The 17,146-nt window shown below is 37.5% G+C and overlaps 1 protein-coding gene across 2 annotated transcripts in view; it reads right to left on the bottom strand.

The window, feature by feature from the left end:
• CACNA2D3 (calcium voltage-gated channel auxiliary subunit alpha2delta 3) overlaps positions 1–17,146 on the bottom strand; it is a 381,968-nt gene that overhangs the window by 225,712 nt on the left and 139,110 nt on the right. For both annotated transcript variants that reach the window (XM_063164664.1, XM_063164665.1), the window contains exon 5: positions 2,662–2,824. In XM_063164664.1, the coding sequence (XP_063020734.1) occupies positions 2,662–2,824 (163 nt within the window). The remainder of the gene's footprint in view (positions 1–2,661; positions 2,825–17,146) is intronic.

Below are 17,146 nucleotides of genomic sequence, written 5' to 3'. Positions count from 1 at the left end.
GGCAATGTGCACACTTTGTGTTCAAAGAAAAGAAATAGATTGAGCGACAGACATAGGTTTGATATTTATCATATTTTCATTGTCTTGATTTCACCATAAATGTAATGAAATTTAGGTTTGCTCTTTATTTTCCAAAACTGAAGGTGTCCTTAGAATGAGAATTATTTACTCCTGCTGTTGCCATCAATATTTTTAAGCTTTTCTATGAAGAGGCTGAAAGAGCCAGAAGATAAATGAAGAATAGCAATATGTTTATGTGCCAAGGTTTTTAAGCCAACGTCATTTAGTGCCCAGTTTAGGGATTGTGCACTTCAGTGATTCCACAGCTGGGCAGCATCACTGTGATTGTGGAAGTTGACCAGGCCAAACCTTTTCCCAAAGCTTCACTGAGCCCACAGTTGTGCAATTTGCAAATTAATGGGACCTGATTTCAGCCACAGGATTTTTACAATCTTTGGCAACCAGATTATAGAGCCTGGTATTAGTAATTAACTACAGAACAACTAATTAAGCCTTTAATCATCTCTTGAATAAGCTAAATGAACTGAGCTCCTGTGGTCTCAGTCCATGGCACATTTGTCAATTCTTTGATGAGTCCTGTGACTCCTCTCTGAACCCATTGCAAATTATCAATATCTGTACGCCTAAAAAAACCAAAGTTAAGGGAAAAGTTTAGAATCAGCTTACAAATAGCGTTCTTTTTTTTCCATGTTGACTCAAGAACCCTGTGTTTAACTATTCAGTGATCACACTTGTCTGTTTCCAACTGTGAGTTCTGGCTGTGGCTCTCCCTAGTAATTCAATAAAATCAAACATCACCTGGAAATGAACAACAGGCCCTTCATAGAGAAATGGTATTCTGCAGACACTTGGTTGTAAACCTATCAATATCTTCTGCTTGTACCCTCAGGTTAGGATTAAATTAACTTGTTATCACCCCTCTGCATTACAGAACGGGGCAACAACAAATTTTAAGTATATAGTTCTCTGCTTGGTAAGAGGACCATTTCCAGACATTGACAGGCTCCAAACAAGATTATTATGTTCATGTGTAAGGAAAATGCCAGTAACAAACCAGATTTCTGCTGTTGGAATACATTTAAATTATTAAAAAATGTGCTTTCTTCTGCAGCTGCATAAAGTGACAATTTTGGATGGTCTGAATTACACAAAGTAGAAACAGGAATCATCACAGAACTCCATCTTGCTCATAGCTACAGAAAATCCCTGTATGAGAGGCCAAGCCAAGATGTAGCCAGTCCTTTGGCCTTTAACTAAGAGTAATCAGCATATAAAATGCATTCAATACCCAACATGAGCACATATCACATACCTGAAGGTTCTTTAGTTCTACTGCTCTCACTAAATACTCAGGATCATTTCCCTCTCCAGAAAAGCAAATTTTCTGACCTCTATATCCTTCCTTTTCTTTTTCCTCCTAAGCAATTCTGGAATGAATTAATTTATAGACAGACTTGATGAAATAACTATTAGCACTTGCACAAAACGAGTCATTTGGTATCTTTAGAAGCTTTAAGCATTTTCCAAGTCTTTTCAAAATATCCTGCATTAATCATTTCACAACCTTTCAAATACTCTCTAGGAAGATTTATTTTTCATCCCTGGTTTAAGACTATAGTAGGAGTTTTGGCTTCTCAGGATTCTCAAGTCAGAATCCTAACGTTGAAAAGAAGCTGCCATATCCACTGCTTCTCTTACCAGACCAACTTAGCTGAATTAATTCACCTTATTACACAATATCCTTGCATGAATTAACACAATTGCTAGCCTGGAATGTATTAAGAGGAAAGCATTTAATGTCCTTTTAGATGTCTTTTAGTATAGTTAATACACAGAAGAGGAACCAGATAAGGAGATTAGGCAGCTTTCAGAGACCAATGACAAATATAATGTAGATATTGTTAGGAAACTTTGGCACTTCCCTTCTAATTTTTTCTTTTATTACTGGCTTGAGAAAAATAAATAGATAGGTGCTGCATAAACACTGCAAAAATACAAATTCCTGCTGTCTGATTAAAGGAAAGTGGCAAAAGGAAAATGAGTAAATGTACATCTGAGTTTAGTTTACATTCCAAATTTTTAGACCAAAGTCCATCACTTCTAACACCTAATGTTGCTGTTTGTACAATGTGCGCTTACATCAAATAGGGAAGCAGAAATTATTCCTTTTAAATACTATCTGCAAAATCAGGGCAGAGTTTGTGTTTACTGCTAGAAATATTCTCAGAAGTTTGAAAGCATAAATCTAATAAAGTATTTCCCTCCACCTATCCTGTATCTTTCAAAGACAATTCTAAATCTCAGCAAGGATACAATTAAACTGGTGACAATGTACGCCCTGTTCAAATGATTTGAAGATTCTGGAAAATAATTCATCGGAATAAACATATTCTGCCATACTCTATGACAGAACTCATGCAAACCTCATATGCAAACCATTAACCTCATTAAACTGCTAAACTGCCACAAAACAAAAGATATTACAAAACTGTCACACTTAAAACATTCTTCCATAGAAAATTTCAGTATTATTGCCAACTGGAAAACACAGATAATACACAGTCAACAGCTTCATTTTTAAGCGAGGGTGTGCTTTTGTCAGGCCAGTGGAATGATGGAATAAAGCAGCTCTTTTCTTACCCTTGTTGTACATGTTGGTGGGTACTTGGACATCACTCAGGCTGATGTTCACAGGCAAGTTGTTGAAGTGGTCGTTTGGCACCAGGATGAACTCCTTCCCCAGCTCCAGATAGTTCCCTTCCTCATCTCGTTCATTTATGAGCACAGCATTGAAGTACTCATACTGCAACAGAAACCCACATTCCCTGTTCAGAACGCACATTCAGCATCAAAATGAGGTTTGAATGGTTTAGTACATCTATCAATTCACTGATTAACATCTCCTGCTAGAACAAGAAGCTTTTATCCTCTCTCATATTCCCTCTGTACTCTTCGTACAGGTACATTTATGAAAACAGATTTATCAGTACATCTCAAGAAAACCCCATATTGTTTCAGTTCTCTGGCTGCCCTGAAAATGTTAAGAGCAGTCCAAGAAAAGCTCTAATCATAAACAATATTTGTACTATTTTTAATACAAAGCTTTCTAAATTTAAATATTTTTCTGGATGATTACTTAATTATGAGTTCTGTTTAGCTTACTTCCACTAGATCAAGAACTGTTGTCAGTGCTGAACTTAGTCCCTGACAAATTAAAAGTGTTTTTACTTCTCAGGAGTATTAACTACAGCTGTAGATGTGTACTCAATGTGTACTGACTGACATTTCCTAAAATTATTTGCTTTATACTGAATTTTAGGAATGTACATCATAGCTGGCCTTCTAAAATATGCATACTTTAATCTGGATATATAAACTTCATTGTGACTTATTTTGAACAAGAAATAATTGTCTGCCTGCTAAAGATTCCTGAAGACTATTTGGCCTATTTTGTACAGAACTATAACCAGACAAGCAAAAGCAATTTAGATAAAATTATTGATATCTTTATGACCTAGTTTAACCAGAAATTTTACTAAGCTTTGAAAGCAACAAACAGTACAGCCTATTTTTTAACCTCTTAAATACACTAACCCTTGGCAACACTTTGTGATGTGCTGCCTAATTGAAGGAGGCCAAAGTTTAGTGTCTTTGAAGAATCACATCAATTAAAATTAGTTCCTGCCCTAATATCCATTTGAGAGTAAATGCATATAATACTTAAATATGTTTATTTGATGATAAAGAACTGTGTACTATAATATGTGGCAATATACTGTTCTTCTTGAACTGAAGATATGTACAATGGAATAATTTCTACAAAAATTCATATATGGACTGGGCAATTTCAAGGATGTAAATTTTATTTGCCCATGGCTTTTATAATACTTTGTAAATGGAAGAAAAAATTGAAAAATTTCAAATAAGGATGTCAGAATGTACTTGAAATCAACTCTAAAAAAGCATTATTTAATTTCATTCCATGGATTATTTCCTTTTCCAAAGAAGTTAATTACTAGGCAACCTCTTTCATCAAGTTTTGTAAGTGACAAGGCTAGCCAACTACTAAAATCTGCTATATTTAAAAAAAAAAAAAAAAGGAAAAAAGAAACCATTTATTTTACAATTAAGGATATTTAGGACCGATTGCTTCTTCAGTTGATTTAGTATTCATTGATTTATTGGTCTGAGTCTGTATTTTCTCTGAGTCTGTATTTGCTCTTCTCAATTCTACCAGCGAATACACAATAATATGATTTATGTTTGGGGGTTTATTTTAAAGCAAATTGTAGCATAGAGTAGTCCTCATATTATTGCAGATTATTAATACTTTCCTGCTTAGTTTGGGTTTTTTCTGGTTGATTGGGGTGGGGTTGAGGGGGCTTGTCTTTGGCTTGTTGAGGGTTTTTTTGCAAGTGTGAAGCCTACAAAAATAGCATATTTAAGACAGTCCTGCAAGTTCTAAGGATTATTCATTAATGTATGCAGCTCAAAAATAGTACTGAAAAAGATGAGCATTTAAGCAGAGCTGTTATACAATGGCTTCTTTTAGGCTCTTCCTTTCCAAGGAAATTATTGAGTGTGACAGCTGAAAGGTGATAGAAAGAATATTAAAAATTGAAGAAAAAATATGAAAGTAAATCCATCTGGCATTCTGACACTGCATTTGAGATAAAGCCCAAGGGAAAGAGGATAAAGTCCTGTTTGCTGACAACACAAATACTCTAGCTAAGCTCTTAGAGAAAATGACTTCAATTTAATCTTGTCAGTGGAGGTCAGTCTTTGATATAACCTTAACTAGGTGAGTTCTGAGTGCACACAATATAACACACAAGAAAGTTATTAGTCTAATAAATAACAAGGTAATTATCCAGGTTAGGAGCAGACTCAGCTCTACTGTGACTTGTCCAAGAGATGAGTTTACTCCAACCTTACCTAGAGACCTGATGGTGAGTGAGGAAATCCCCTTCATGCCAGCTGTTACACAAACCATTAGAACTAAAAATGAACTTTTAGACTTTAGTGCATTTAGATTTGCTCAAGTAAATACATTGAGGCTTTTTGCTTGTACATTCCTCTGCAGTATCTGCATCATTCTGCATGTTTGATTTGACATTTGGAAAGCCCACACTGTATCATAATAATAAAAAATGGCAAATTGAAATCTCAATTTTCAGTTTTATCCCTGTGAAGTTTTCCTAGTGCAAGCCAATATGAAGGGATCAGTGCAGAACAAGCACTGCACTATTCTGCCCCAGCAGGGCACTAACCATGTTTGAGACACCCAAAATAATCCTAAAAATCCATTCTGCAGAACCCTGGGCTGCTCTGCCATGCCCTGTAATCACAGGAGACAGAGACTTATGGGGCTGTTACAGAGCTGATCACAAAACTGCTTTACAGCATCACTCATGCTGACAGGCAGAACAAGTTTGTTTTAAAACAAAGATTCCTTCAGCCACAATGGAAACACACAGGCTGTGTGCTCACTTAGGATGGCTGCCAAAGATTTATGTTAATTATGACAAAAATTAATTTGCTCAACATATAAAATAGAAAAACCAGTGAAGTGCAAAGTTTATGTCCTGCAATGAGAACCACAGGAGTAGGTTGGAGGTGAGTAGTGATCTGCAAGGTAAGAAGGAAACATCTTCAAAGTTCTCTATTCCAGCTTGGCCACTTATTTTGGCATGATGTCTCAGCTAAACAAGCACCTTGACAACAATGGATACTTGTCTGAAACAAAACTTCAGTATTTCAGGTGCAGTATGAAAATATTGCACAAATCTCCCATAATTGCAGTGTTGCACAAGACTAATATTCTATACTGCCTTTTACATTTATTATTTTGTAAATAGATATCCAGCTATGCCTAAATATTTTAACAAGTATTTGTCAACATTGTAAACAGCATCTTTATTTAAACATAAATGTTTACTACTAAACTTGAATGACAAATTATAATGCAAACTGCCTTTGCAACTTAGAGAGTATTTGGCCTAAGAGTAAACAAGTATCACTTTTTACCACTCCATTTTAAAATGAAGTGTTTTGGTTTTTAACAGCAAGAAAGAATACAAGCCACAATTTTAGTTTGCTATATTTTTTATCTACACTATAGAAATTTTTATCAAGCCAGCAAAATAAGTCTCATTCACAGAGCATGAGGACCAGAAAGGTGTAAATAGGAATGATTTGCACTAATGAGCAGCATTAGAGCAATATTTGGATTACACTGATAATTCTTAACTACTCGAGAGCAATTTTCACAGTGTTTCTGTAACTTTGCAGCTCATCTAAAGAGAAAGCTAAATGTATCTGAAAGATATTAAATTAAGGGAAGTTTATGGCATTTGCATTGAGCCTTGAAAGGCTAGGGCATCAGAGAAAATGAAGTAGCAGCAAATAACGTGGAAAATTAAGGGAAAAGCAAAACCTACCATGAAATAGCGCAGACAGGTAGAAATGCGCAGTTTTGAAACATCTACAGTTGCTACAGAATAGCTATTATCATCAGAGTTTAAACCAAAAAGACAAAAAGTTTTTTTCTCAAAACTGATAAATAAGAGACATCTCTAAGGAGACCAGAAAGGTTCATGCTATGTGAAAAGCAAAATGAGGAAATTTATCCATTCTGAGGGAGGCTGTGCTACTTAGAACACACTGGAGACAGCAATCCCCGTTCTGGTACTCAAGTTAAAGAGGAGAGAAACATCTGAATGCACATCTCTTTCTAAGGCCCAAAACAATCTCTTCTGGCACTTGTCCAGTAAGGAGAATCTATGTTTTCAAGCACATGATTAAAGCTCTTGTATTCAATAACTTGGTCTGTTTAGCGAGTATAAAAGGTCATAAAAGCAAAGAACCTCATCCAGTAAAAACTTCTGAATTTTAAAAAGCTTTTATGTTTGAAAAAACAGCTTCTCTTGTTGTAAGACACAATAATTTCCCTTTATAATTTCCAATTATTCTCTGAAGGTTCCTCCTTGCTCCTCTGTAGGAGCATCCAGCACTTTTTTTCCCCTCTTTTTTATGTCGTTATTCATCAGCAAGGCTCAAAGAACACCTGGGATTTGAAAAGTTGTATTCAGTCCCACTTTAATTATTAAAATAGTAAAGAAACATTACTTGCATCCTTGAAAAAAAAAAAAGATCTCTTTTCTACACAGTCAAATTAAGATGACCTTCCCCCAGGCTATACATTCTGTCCCAATATGATTACCCTATTAAAATTGCCATTAAAAGGATAAATAAATAATACTTCATTATAGTATAAAACCTATTGTAGCAGTAAATTGATAAGACATCAAGGTCTCAGACTTGTAAGGATTAACTGATTCACTGAATGTACAAATTATTATGATGGCTATTTTAAATCATCCATTAAAGTTAAAAACATCACTTTAGGTTACAAATTTCAGATGAAGCCTCACTTTCCTTTACAGATAAATAACTTCAAAAGTATTTACTTTTATGTGCAAAAGCTCTTGAGTCTCTTCTTTGTCACAAGACTGAAGAAAAACTCTTTGTTCACTAAAATTTAGTAAATAAAACAAGGAAGAGGGAAAACACTTATGTAACAGACTTTTAGTGTAATATTTTGGACAACTTGACAAGCCTTACTGGATATCTATCATTTTTTTAGTATTCAGTGTGCTCATTTTCATACACATAAGAAACCTCTAAGATATACTTTCTGCTAAAGACCAAAACAAATCCCTACTCTGGTGACATACTGACTTTTTCCCTTCTCCCAGTGTGTGTAGGTTAAAAAGATTCCAGTTGTGTGGAATAGTGAGTTCAGAGCCAGGGCCCATGATCCTAGAGATGCAGCAAACCATGGAATAAATATAATGAAAATTTCTAGAGCAACGTTAAACAAGGGAAGACTAATAGGTACTTCTGAAGGCTTGAGGATGCTAAAACATTTTTGAACACACTTGTACCTTATAAAGCTTACAAATACTTCCATCCTGCAGTAGACTTGATCCTTCCTTTTCAAACTAGGAAAAGCAAGATAAAACATTGCACAGAAAGCCACGATTAATTCATAATATTTTCAGATCATTAAAAACCTTCACTATGTCTCATTTTATTTTTAGGTTAGAAGTAGTATCCCACTGATAAAGGTGTGGCCAAATCACAGATGCAGAATACTTAGATTAAGCAAAACATGCCAACAGGTTGTCAGGATGCCTTTCTTTTAAATTCCACAAGCTCAAATTTTCCCCAAACCAGTTTTATGGGGCTGACCTTTTTAGACAAATCATACCATATGTGTATCCTTACAGATGCAAAAAAACCTGCTAGATTTTAATTCATTTTAATACCATTTTTATTACTAGCTAGAACCACAGGATTTCTTCATTTCTCTTGAAAGCCCTACAGCTAATACCAAGCTAACGAACAAGCAGGATCAACAACTTCTGCAAAATAATTCTGTAAAAGAGAAGAGCAAAATGGCAGACTTGCCTGAAAATCAAAGCACTAATATATTCTGATGTTTTTCACTTCACCATGAGGTAACCAGTGAGTGGCTCTCAATATAAAACATTAAAAAAATACCATCCCTACAGTTTAAAACGTGCTGTAGAGATAGAAAAGCAAACTGTTTCCCAAACAGATAAGATGAAAACTTTTAAAGTGAAGTCAGTGTTGCTCTGTGCATATTCAGCTCATCTGACACATTCAGGTTGATGACAACCCCAAGGCTGCTTCCAATTATCAGCAGAGACGTTGTGTGACTTCTCTGTGCCTTTCTGCAATCACATGCCCTAAGTGCCTTATTCCTGCTTCCAAGCAGGAAGAAAAAAAATATTTCTCGAGCTCTGCATCATCTCTGTGTCCCATGAGAAGCAACTTTAACCCAGACTCCTCAGTGTAGAGCACTGAGCATGCATTGCTGCTCTGTGCAGCCTCCCCAGCTCAGGGATGGGACAGCCTGTCTGTAACCTTGGGCTGGGCTGGGGGCTCATAACTGCCCCCAGAAATACAGAAACCAACAAGCAGTTCATATCCAGCAGTCAGCATCTGAACACTAACCGTGGCCCTGAATGATGAATTAAACATGTACTTTACCAGATTTATTTTTTTCAGACCAACAGGGGATAATCAAAATAATTAAACAGTGAAGAACTAGAACAGAACAGAATTTCATGGTGCTCGCCACAATCCCATCTTTGTTTTGTTACTTCCAACCACCCACCAACACACAGGAGGTTAAATTAATATTATTGACTACAAAAAGGAAAGCAAAAGAACACGTGCAACATTATTGAATTTATTTGGGGGTAAAGTGAGAGATGAGATGTTGAGCAACTGAACATATACAAATCCTCTTCAAATGATTAATGACTCTCTCAAGCAATATAGAAATTTGGTCAGCTAAGCCCACAGTTGAAATAACAAAACCATGATGATGAGTTAATTTAATAAAAGAAACACATGTCTCTAGAGTAAAGGGGGAAGGACAATGGCATCTATTTTATTCATAAAATAAGTTTGAAGTGTTTAAAATCATCTCACATGGTATCACAGAGTATGCACATACACTCCTTTGATTCTTTAAAATTTTATTTTGTGCTGATTGTACAAATAAAGATGCAAAGAAAATACTTTTTCATGTCACACACTAAGTTTTTTCTTGACTCCATTCAGCAAGCATAAGTCCTAGATACAGAAATTCAGAATCCACATAAACCAGCTGAGGCAGGTTTACATCAAATTTGAGTTTTTATTTGCCCTAGGGGGAGAGCTGGGAGACAAAGGAGGTTGGAAAGAGGGGTAAGTTAAGAACCTGGATATTGAAAAATATCTGTGTAGGTAAAATGAACATCTGCACACTATTCCCAACCTGAACTTGTGAGAATAAGTGAGTGGTAGAGCCCAAGAGTTAAGTTTATGAAATACAAAAACTGTCTCTTTTATGTTTTCAACTTCTAACTATTTTTCACATCAAGCAAAGAGAGGCCAACAATGATAAATATAACAGCAGCAATAGAAGAACATATTACATAAACTGAATTTGTCAGAGCAACATCATGAAACTATCTGGAGTCTGGACAACTGTTTCTTCACTATATTAAATTCTCAGATACTCACAGAACAATTTAGTGGGATACTCACTGAGCTGTGGACTGTGTTGCTATTGGAATCCTACACACAACTTCAGGGTTATGGTCAAACCAGAGCACAGGGGGACACTGTGAATGCAACTGCAGAAAGGACTGAGATTTTCAGAAACACCACCACCATTTCCATGCCCCAGCTCAGGCTCGTGTGGAAATTTTATCTATTCTAAATTAAAACAGATAAACACTTGTAGAAAAGCTGATCAGGCAAATGAAGTCAACCAGAGGCAAATTTTTAGTTTGGAATCCATCTGGGGGATGGATAACTGGTACTTTTATGAATCATCTACCCCACAATCCAGATTGCTGCTCGGTCTTGTTTACAATCATTAGGAGTTTAGGTTCAATAAGCAAGAGAGATAACATCTCCCAAGGACTCTGAAGAATCCAAGAAATATTCCTAAGATGGGCTTTGCATGAAACATCTGCTGAGAGCTGAGGGTGTCCCCAGCAGCCAGGGGCAGCCCAGACTGGGCACATCTTGTGTTTGTGCATTTCCCTCAGCTCAGCAGCAAAGATCACACACACAGGGGCCTCTCAGCCATCTAAACAGTTCAAAAAACAATTTTTTAGCTCTCTCCAGTTACTCTCTCTAAACATCCTAATTTCCTATTTCTCTGCTCCTTCCTGTCTCTCTGGTAAAGGATAAATTGAGAATAACAAGAGAAAATACAGTATCACTCAGTCACAAATGAGTCTGAAGGCTCATGTAACAAAAACCATGAAGAAGCCCTCATTCCTACCAGATGTTTATCTGAGATCTTGCATCTTTTGTTCAGGACATCATCTGAACAATGACATTTTTAAGGGAAAATAGCATTGTTTTCTTAATTGTTACTATCTTCTTAATGGAAAAGATTATATACAGTTCTATAAATTCCATTGCATTTGTCTAGATGGAAGGAGAAGAGCTAAATAAAAATATATAAATTTGTTAATTATGCTTGACAGGAAAATCCTCCATTGCTTTTAAATATTTATTGTAGAAATAAAGATTAGTGCTAATATAATATACTCCCTTATAAAAAAGATTTATCAGTTTTGAATATGTTGACTCTGAGCTTATTACCACAGCTAAAACAATATTAATAAAAATACAAACATATTTGCTGTTTGTAATGGCTATTTTCATGGATAACTAGTACATTTAATGTATTTTACTCCCATGCTTGCTTCATTTTAAGTCTGTGACAAAATGTACCTGTATTGCCAATAGCTTTTTCCAGGTCATAAGCCATCTATAACCACTGCAATTCAGTGACATCTTGAACAAAAGGCTTAGCCAACAGGAAAAGGTATTTGGAATAATGAGAAATTTGTGAATCTGACCCAGAGGTTATTAATTCAGGCTTCCTGGACATAAGTTTACTGCAGAGATGACTTACTCTGTAGATTCCAAGGGAGAAATTACAGTAGATATTGTTACAAAAGCCTCCAACTGCCAGAAAAAAGATCCTCCCTCCTAAATAAGGTGCCATGAAAGCACTTCATTAAGCAATAGCTTGTCATTAGCCTTTTTTTAAAATAATATATGGCATGACTGGACCACACAGGGATCTGAACAACAATACCTACAACGTTTCATGGAGAAACACTGAAATGTAACACACATCTCTGCCATTTACTGATCTCTACTTTAAACAAACATAGAGACCTAAAACAGACTTATAAACTTTAGTGACATAAATATTTTCAAAGACAGAAAGGCTTATGCTAATGGATACCATTCAAAATGCCTAATGTAACACACATCATCCAGAAACAGAAATATGCCATGAATAAATCCTCAGCAAACATTCAGGTACTCAGAGCACAAATACGAGCTTAGTTTTACCTGAGCTATATGCTGACACTGAAAATTTGCAGGGTTTGTTTATAGTAAAGCTGATTGGAAATAATGAAATGTCATCCCTGAAATATCTCTAATTCCCATTCCGAATATTACTGTATTTAGAAAGAATTTTACAACAGGAAGACTTATTATTAATACAAGATTATTTTCTAATCAGAAGAATGTCTCTACTTATGTATATCCTGTACTTTAACTGCTTTACAAATGACTTGCATATTTGTCAGCATCTTGGGTTCAGTTTGACAGTGACAAGCCATAAATACTTGAAGGAAATGAGACACATTTGATTAAAAAAAGCTTCTCATCTCTGTTTCAGCTATGCAGAGACTTTGATGTGAATGGTGGGTGCTGCAGCTGAAAACAATAGCTGTCCATTTATCTTGGAGCATAGACACGACCAAGAGGCTAATCTGATACAACACCACTTTTATGTACAGAAGAATTAGGAGGGTTTGCATCTGGACATTTTAATACCCACTCCCCAAATCCTGCGTGTGACTGTGCCAGAGAAGGTGAAATAAGTCTGGTATTTAGTGCTTCTCTTTAGCAGTTCTGGCAGAGTTCAGCTCCAGGCACTCCTGTGAGCAGTGGCCAAAGAGAAAATCACCTGCCTGCTCCGCACCAAGGACATTTAGAGAGGGATCAGAGTGCTGGGGGTTCATGACCCACAGACAACACTGGCAGCATCCAAAGTTCAGATGTTAAGTTGGGGTTTCTCCTACCTGAGCCTCACAGACATTACTGAAAGGCAGGACTCAGGCAGCTTTGTGATTCTCCATGTAAAGCAGCAAAATTATTTCACTTATGTTTGTCCCCATTAGCTCTGATATTCTTGTTTCTCAAACCTTTAGAGTATTTCTAAAGACAGCCTTTGTGCACCTCATCACACTGGGCAGATCTGCTGAAGTGCTGCAAGAGGACAGGTGTGGAGATTCACCCTTCTTTCTTATTCAATTCATTCTTTTGTTTCTACTCTTCTTCAATCTACTTTATAACAAATTCAGAGGAAACTGAAGTAAATGTATCTATCACCAGGCTGCAAGAAGTAAAAAAATCAGATAATGAGAAACTTACTTTGCACCAGCCTCGTTGGAGTCTAACTAATTGTGCCACTGCTATTAACTGCAATTTAGTAGGTTAATGAAGTTGGGAAATTTTAATCTTGTTTCTGAAACTCAAAAATTTTTCCTCCCACTTCAATTTTTCCTTCTCCCAAAAGCAAGTTCTTTTACTTCTAACCAGAAAATCAAGCTTATTTCTGCAACAAAATCTTGCTGAAACTTATTCAATTTTTCACTGGAACTTCTTTAATTGATTTGTTAAAAGTGTGGGGAAAAAAAAAAAAAAACAACAAAAAACCAAAAATCAGCATTATATGTATAATGAGAGAGGTGATCAGTCTTGATTTCTGAGCTGCAAGATGGGAATTCTCACATTTGTCATACCTGCAGAGCTGAAACTGCCTGATGCAAAATCCCCACAGCATTCCGTGCCCCTCAGAGCATCACTGGTACCTCTGTGCCCTCAGATGCTCTGTCTGATGTCTCTGTCCCACCTGAGCAACTCCAGAGTCCCTGCCCAGCTCCCCACAGGCCACACTGACACAGAGCAGCTCAAACTGCCCACACCTGGGTGCAGCACCTGCCCCTCCTGATCCCAGAACTTCTGCTCCCTAATGGGTTCCCTGTGGATGAAACCTTCCCACACTGTCTAATTCCAGGCAAGAGCAACCCTAGCAACATGAAGAATTTAACTCTCAGATTTACCTCCTGAAATAATTTCACCTCTGTAGTCAAGCCATGCTTCTATTTTCAACAGCAACAAAATAATTACACCTGCCTGTATCTCAAAGCCTGGAGAAAACTCTTCATTTGACCTCATGGTCACAGACAAGATAATCAGGGCATCATTAATTCAGAATGATTAGACAGTTTCCTAACACGCTGTTGGTATGTATGAATTTGTCCTACTTGTGTGGATCCAGATCTTTTAGCATCCTAGAATAGCTAAAAAAACCCCAGCCTTACATTTTACATTTTCTTTCAAGCCAAAAGCTGAAGCATCCCCATGAGTCACAGAGGTTGAGTAGCTGGGGACAATCAAGTGTTGAAATTATAAACGTCAAAAGGCTGTGATTCACTGAAATCAAGCGCCTGGCTTTCATTTATTTATATTAAGCTTCCACATTTCTGAGACATGGTTTCACCCAACTGCTTCCCTAGGAGTGTAAATCACCATCAAAGTACAGAAGAGTAAATCTGCAGAACATAACTGGGTTTGAAGATGACGCACAGCAAACAGTTGCAAAAGCACAAGAGGGATTCATTGTTAGAGCTGCTCCAGTCTTGGAAGCATCTCCACATTTTTCCACAGTTTATGCAGGAATTCAGAATGTTGCAAGTATATAATTAGTATTAGATGTGATTAATTCATAGTGTGGGAAAATACAGAAAGAACTGAAATAGAGCTTTGTGAATCTCCTTTCTCTCCACCCAAACTGCAATCAAGCATATGCCTATTGACTCTCTGAACATACTGCCAGAACCCAATTTTGGAGCTGGCATTTTCCTCCTCTGGCTGCAATATTGAATGTTTCATTTTTCAATGTCACACTATTTACCATGCACATATTTTAGCCATAGCATTTCACAGTATGGTTCTGGGGATGCTTGGCTCACAGCTTCTTCGTACCTATTTTCCTTCATTCTCTTTTCTTTCTCACCAGAGTGTTTGCCAACTCTTATCTGTCTATATTTGTAAAATAAGAACAAGCTATTATCCGTCCTTTGAAAGGCACATAGTACAGACTTCTAGGAAAAAAATCTGCAGGTTTCATCTGCATGGTTTGAGAAGAATCAGTTTTGATTTCTATTTTGGCTCACTCTGGATTTTTGCACTCAGCTATGCGTCAGGATCAGAGCATCCAAGTTTACTTGTAATGCTGAAAACATGAAACCCAAGCCATTTTAGAGTTTGATACACAACAATAAATCAATCCTCAGACTACCACCATGAGGCTCAAATTTGCTTGAGGAGTTCTGTGAACCTTAGCAAAAATCTGATGGAAATTTAGCTCTTAATGATAGCTGAAGTCCATCAGTGCTTGGCATGGCTCCACAAGTTCTAACATAAGGTTTGGAAAGGACTGGCAAGCACAGTCCCTCACTGGTGTTTACTTACCTGCAATCAGCAAGAATAATACATTCCTAATGTATGCTCAGTTTCTGAATTTGGTGTGCATTTCACCACGCTAAAATTAAATTTAAGTGAAAGCAAGATGACAGAGGAAAAAAGTGATACAGGGAATAAGGCATGGGAAAAGGAATTATTACTTCAGTTCTTCTCTGCCCAAAATTCCACATGCCTCCTGAAAAGATAAATGAAATGGAAATGCCTGGGTGACTTAAATATTTAATTCTCATTCTCAGACCTTATATTTGGCTTTAAATTTGGTGTGACCTCTGCTGTGATTAAGTACAACTGTGCTGTGCAGCACAAGCCAGGGCAGCAACTCCTAATACAGAGACTGAGAAAAGTGAGCTGGGTGCTCTGTTACCTTGACTACACAGGACTGTGCCCGAGTTAATTAGAATTATTATCAGGGAGCCTTTGACCTCAGAGGCAGCCTTATCCTACACAGATCACCTGCTATCAAAACCCCAGCCAGCAGCTTCCTCATGGCCCTGGGGCTGACCACAGACCACAAAGGATGTCAGAGAAACCCTGGATTCAGGTTTTTCTGATCATGTTACCCAGCAGTAAGTTACAAGGGTCCCTTTAAAGTGCCCTGAGCTGCCCATTTCTTACTGTGATTCACTAAAAAGAAGCATTCCGTACACTGATTACAGAAAAAACCATGAATAAACAAATTATATTGTAAATGACATATCATAACACTAAAAGTGCTCATAACACATTCCTCATTCTAATCATAATTTCCTACTCTGATAATAACTATCATTAGGTTGATTTTAATATAAATTCTCCCTAATCCCTTTCTATCAAGGTTATTATTTTTGTCAGCTAAAAAACATATAGATCATTGATTATATCCATAAGCTCATTGATTATTTTATTGTTGTCATTCTGTAGTAACTATTTTTGAATGAGATTCAACATATGCAGGGATCTAAAAACTGAAAATAAAATCTCTCTCTTAACCACACTTTATATTTTTAGTCCTTACTTATCTAGCACTTACTGGCCTCCAAGTTATAGACCTACACTAATGGGGGAATAAACCTCCTTGTCCCAGGATTTACTCAAAAAACACATCACATACATTCTCTTCTCTTAAATTCAGTGTTTTTTTACTTTTTCAGTTTTATTTATAAAAGGTTATGCTTACTGCAAATTCTGTCCTGGAACAGACTTTATTAGATTAAAACTAATTTCCTTCAAAATGTCTGCCCTTCTACATCTGAGGAAAGCATCCTGACTTAATATTGGAAGAGAAGGAAAAAAGCCCTACTTAATTAGGGGGGAAAATATGCACAGAGCCCCCACCATGACATCAGACACCCTTTCATCCCTGGATGGCAGAGTCCTCTCCCATTTTGGGGCTCCCTACAAGCTGTGCCCGAGGTTTCCCAGGAGGAAAGTGCAGATCCAGCTGCAAGCCCAGCCCTGCAGGCAGCTCCTGCTGCCCCCAGGCCCTGCTGTGCCTGAACTTCTCCTGACTGCAAGAAATATTGCAGGGGTTGGGGTGCAGTTGCAGGACTGGAAACCCCATTCCAGAGCTGCCCCTTCTCCTTTTAGCGACCCCAAAGGTGGAACGAGCGAGGTCATTTATTGTTAGACAAGACATTCCTGACATTGGCAACTTGCCCACGTCAGGGTGAGGAGGCATCACCTGAAGATCAGCCCAGAGAGGAAAACTGTACTGGACACTCACAGTTCTGGGTTTTAGTGACAGCAGCAGGTGTAGGAGGCGTGCTGTCCTTGTGCCCCAGCTGCTGGGGGAGGCGAGGATGGACACTGTGGGCAGCAGGGCTCCCGTGGGACATGGACACTGTGGGCAGCAGGGCTCCCGTGGGACATGGACACTGTGGGCAGCAGGGCTCCCGTGGGACATGGACACACAGGGGTGGAGATGGATGTGGTGTGAGGAGCTGCCGTGGGGTCAGAGGGTATGTGCCTGTGC

Source organism: Melospiza melodia, chromosome 10 (genome assembly GCF_035770615.1).
Source record: "Melospiza melodia melodia isolate bMelMel2 chromosome 10, bMelMel2.pri, whole genome shotgun sequence".
In the NCBI taxonomy this organism is placed as follows: domain Eukaryota; kingdom Metazoa; phylum Chordata; class Aves; order Passeriformes; family Passerellidae; genus Melospiza; species Melospiza melodia.
The sequence above is the reverse complement of the archived record's forward strand: the minus strand, read 5'-3'. Positions and strand labels throughout refer to the sequence as shown.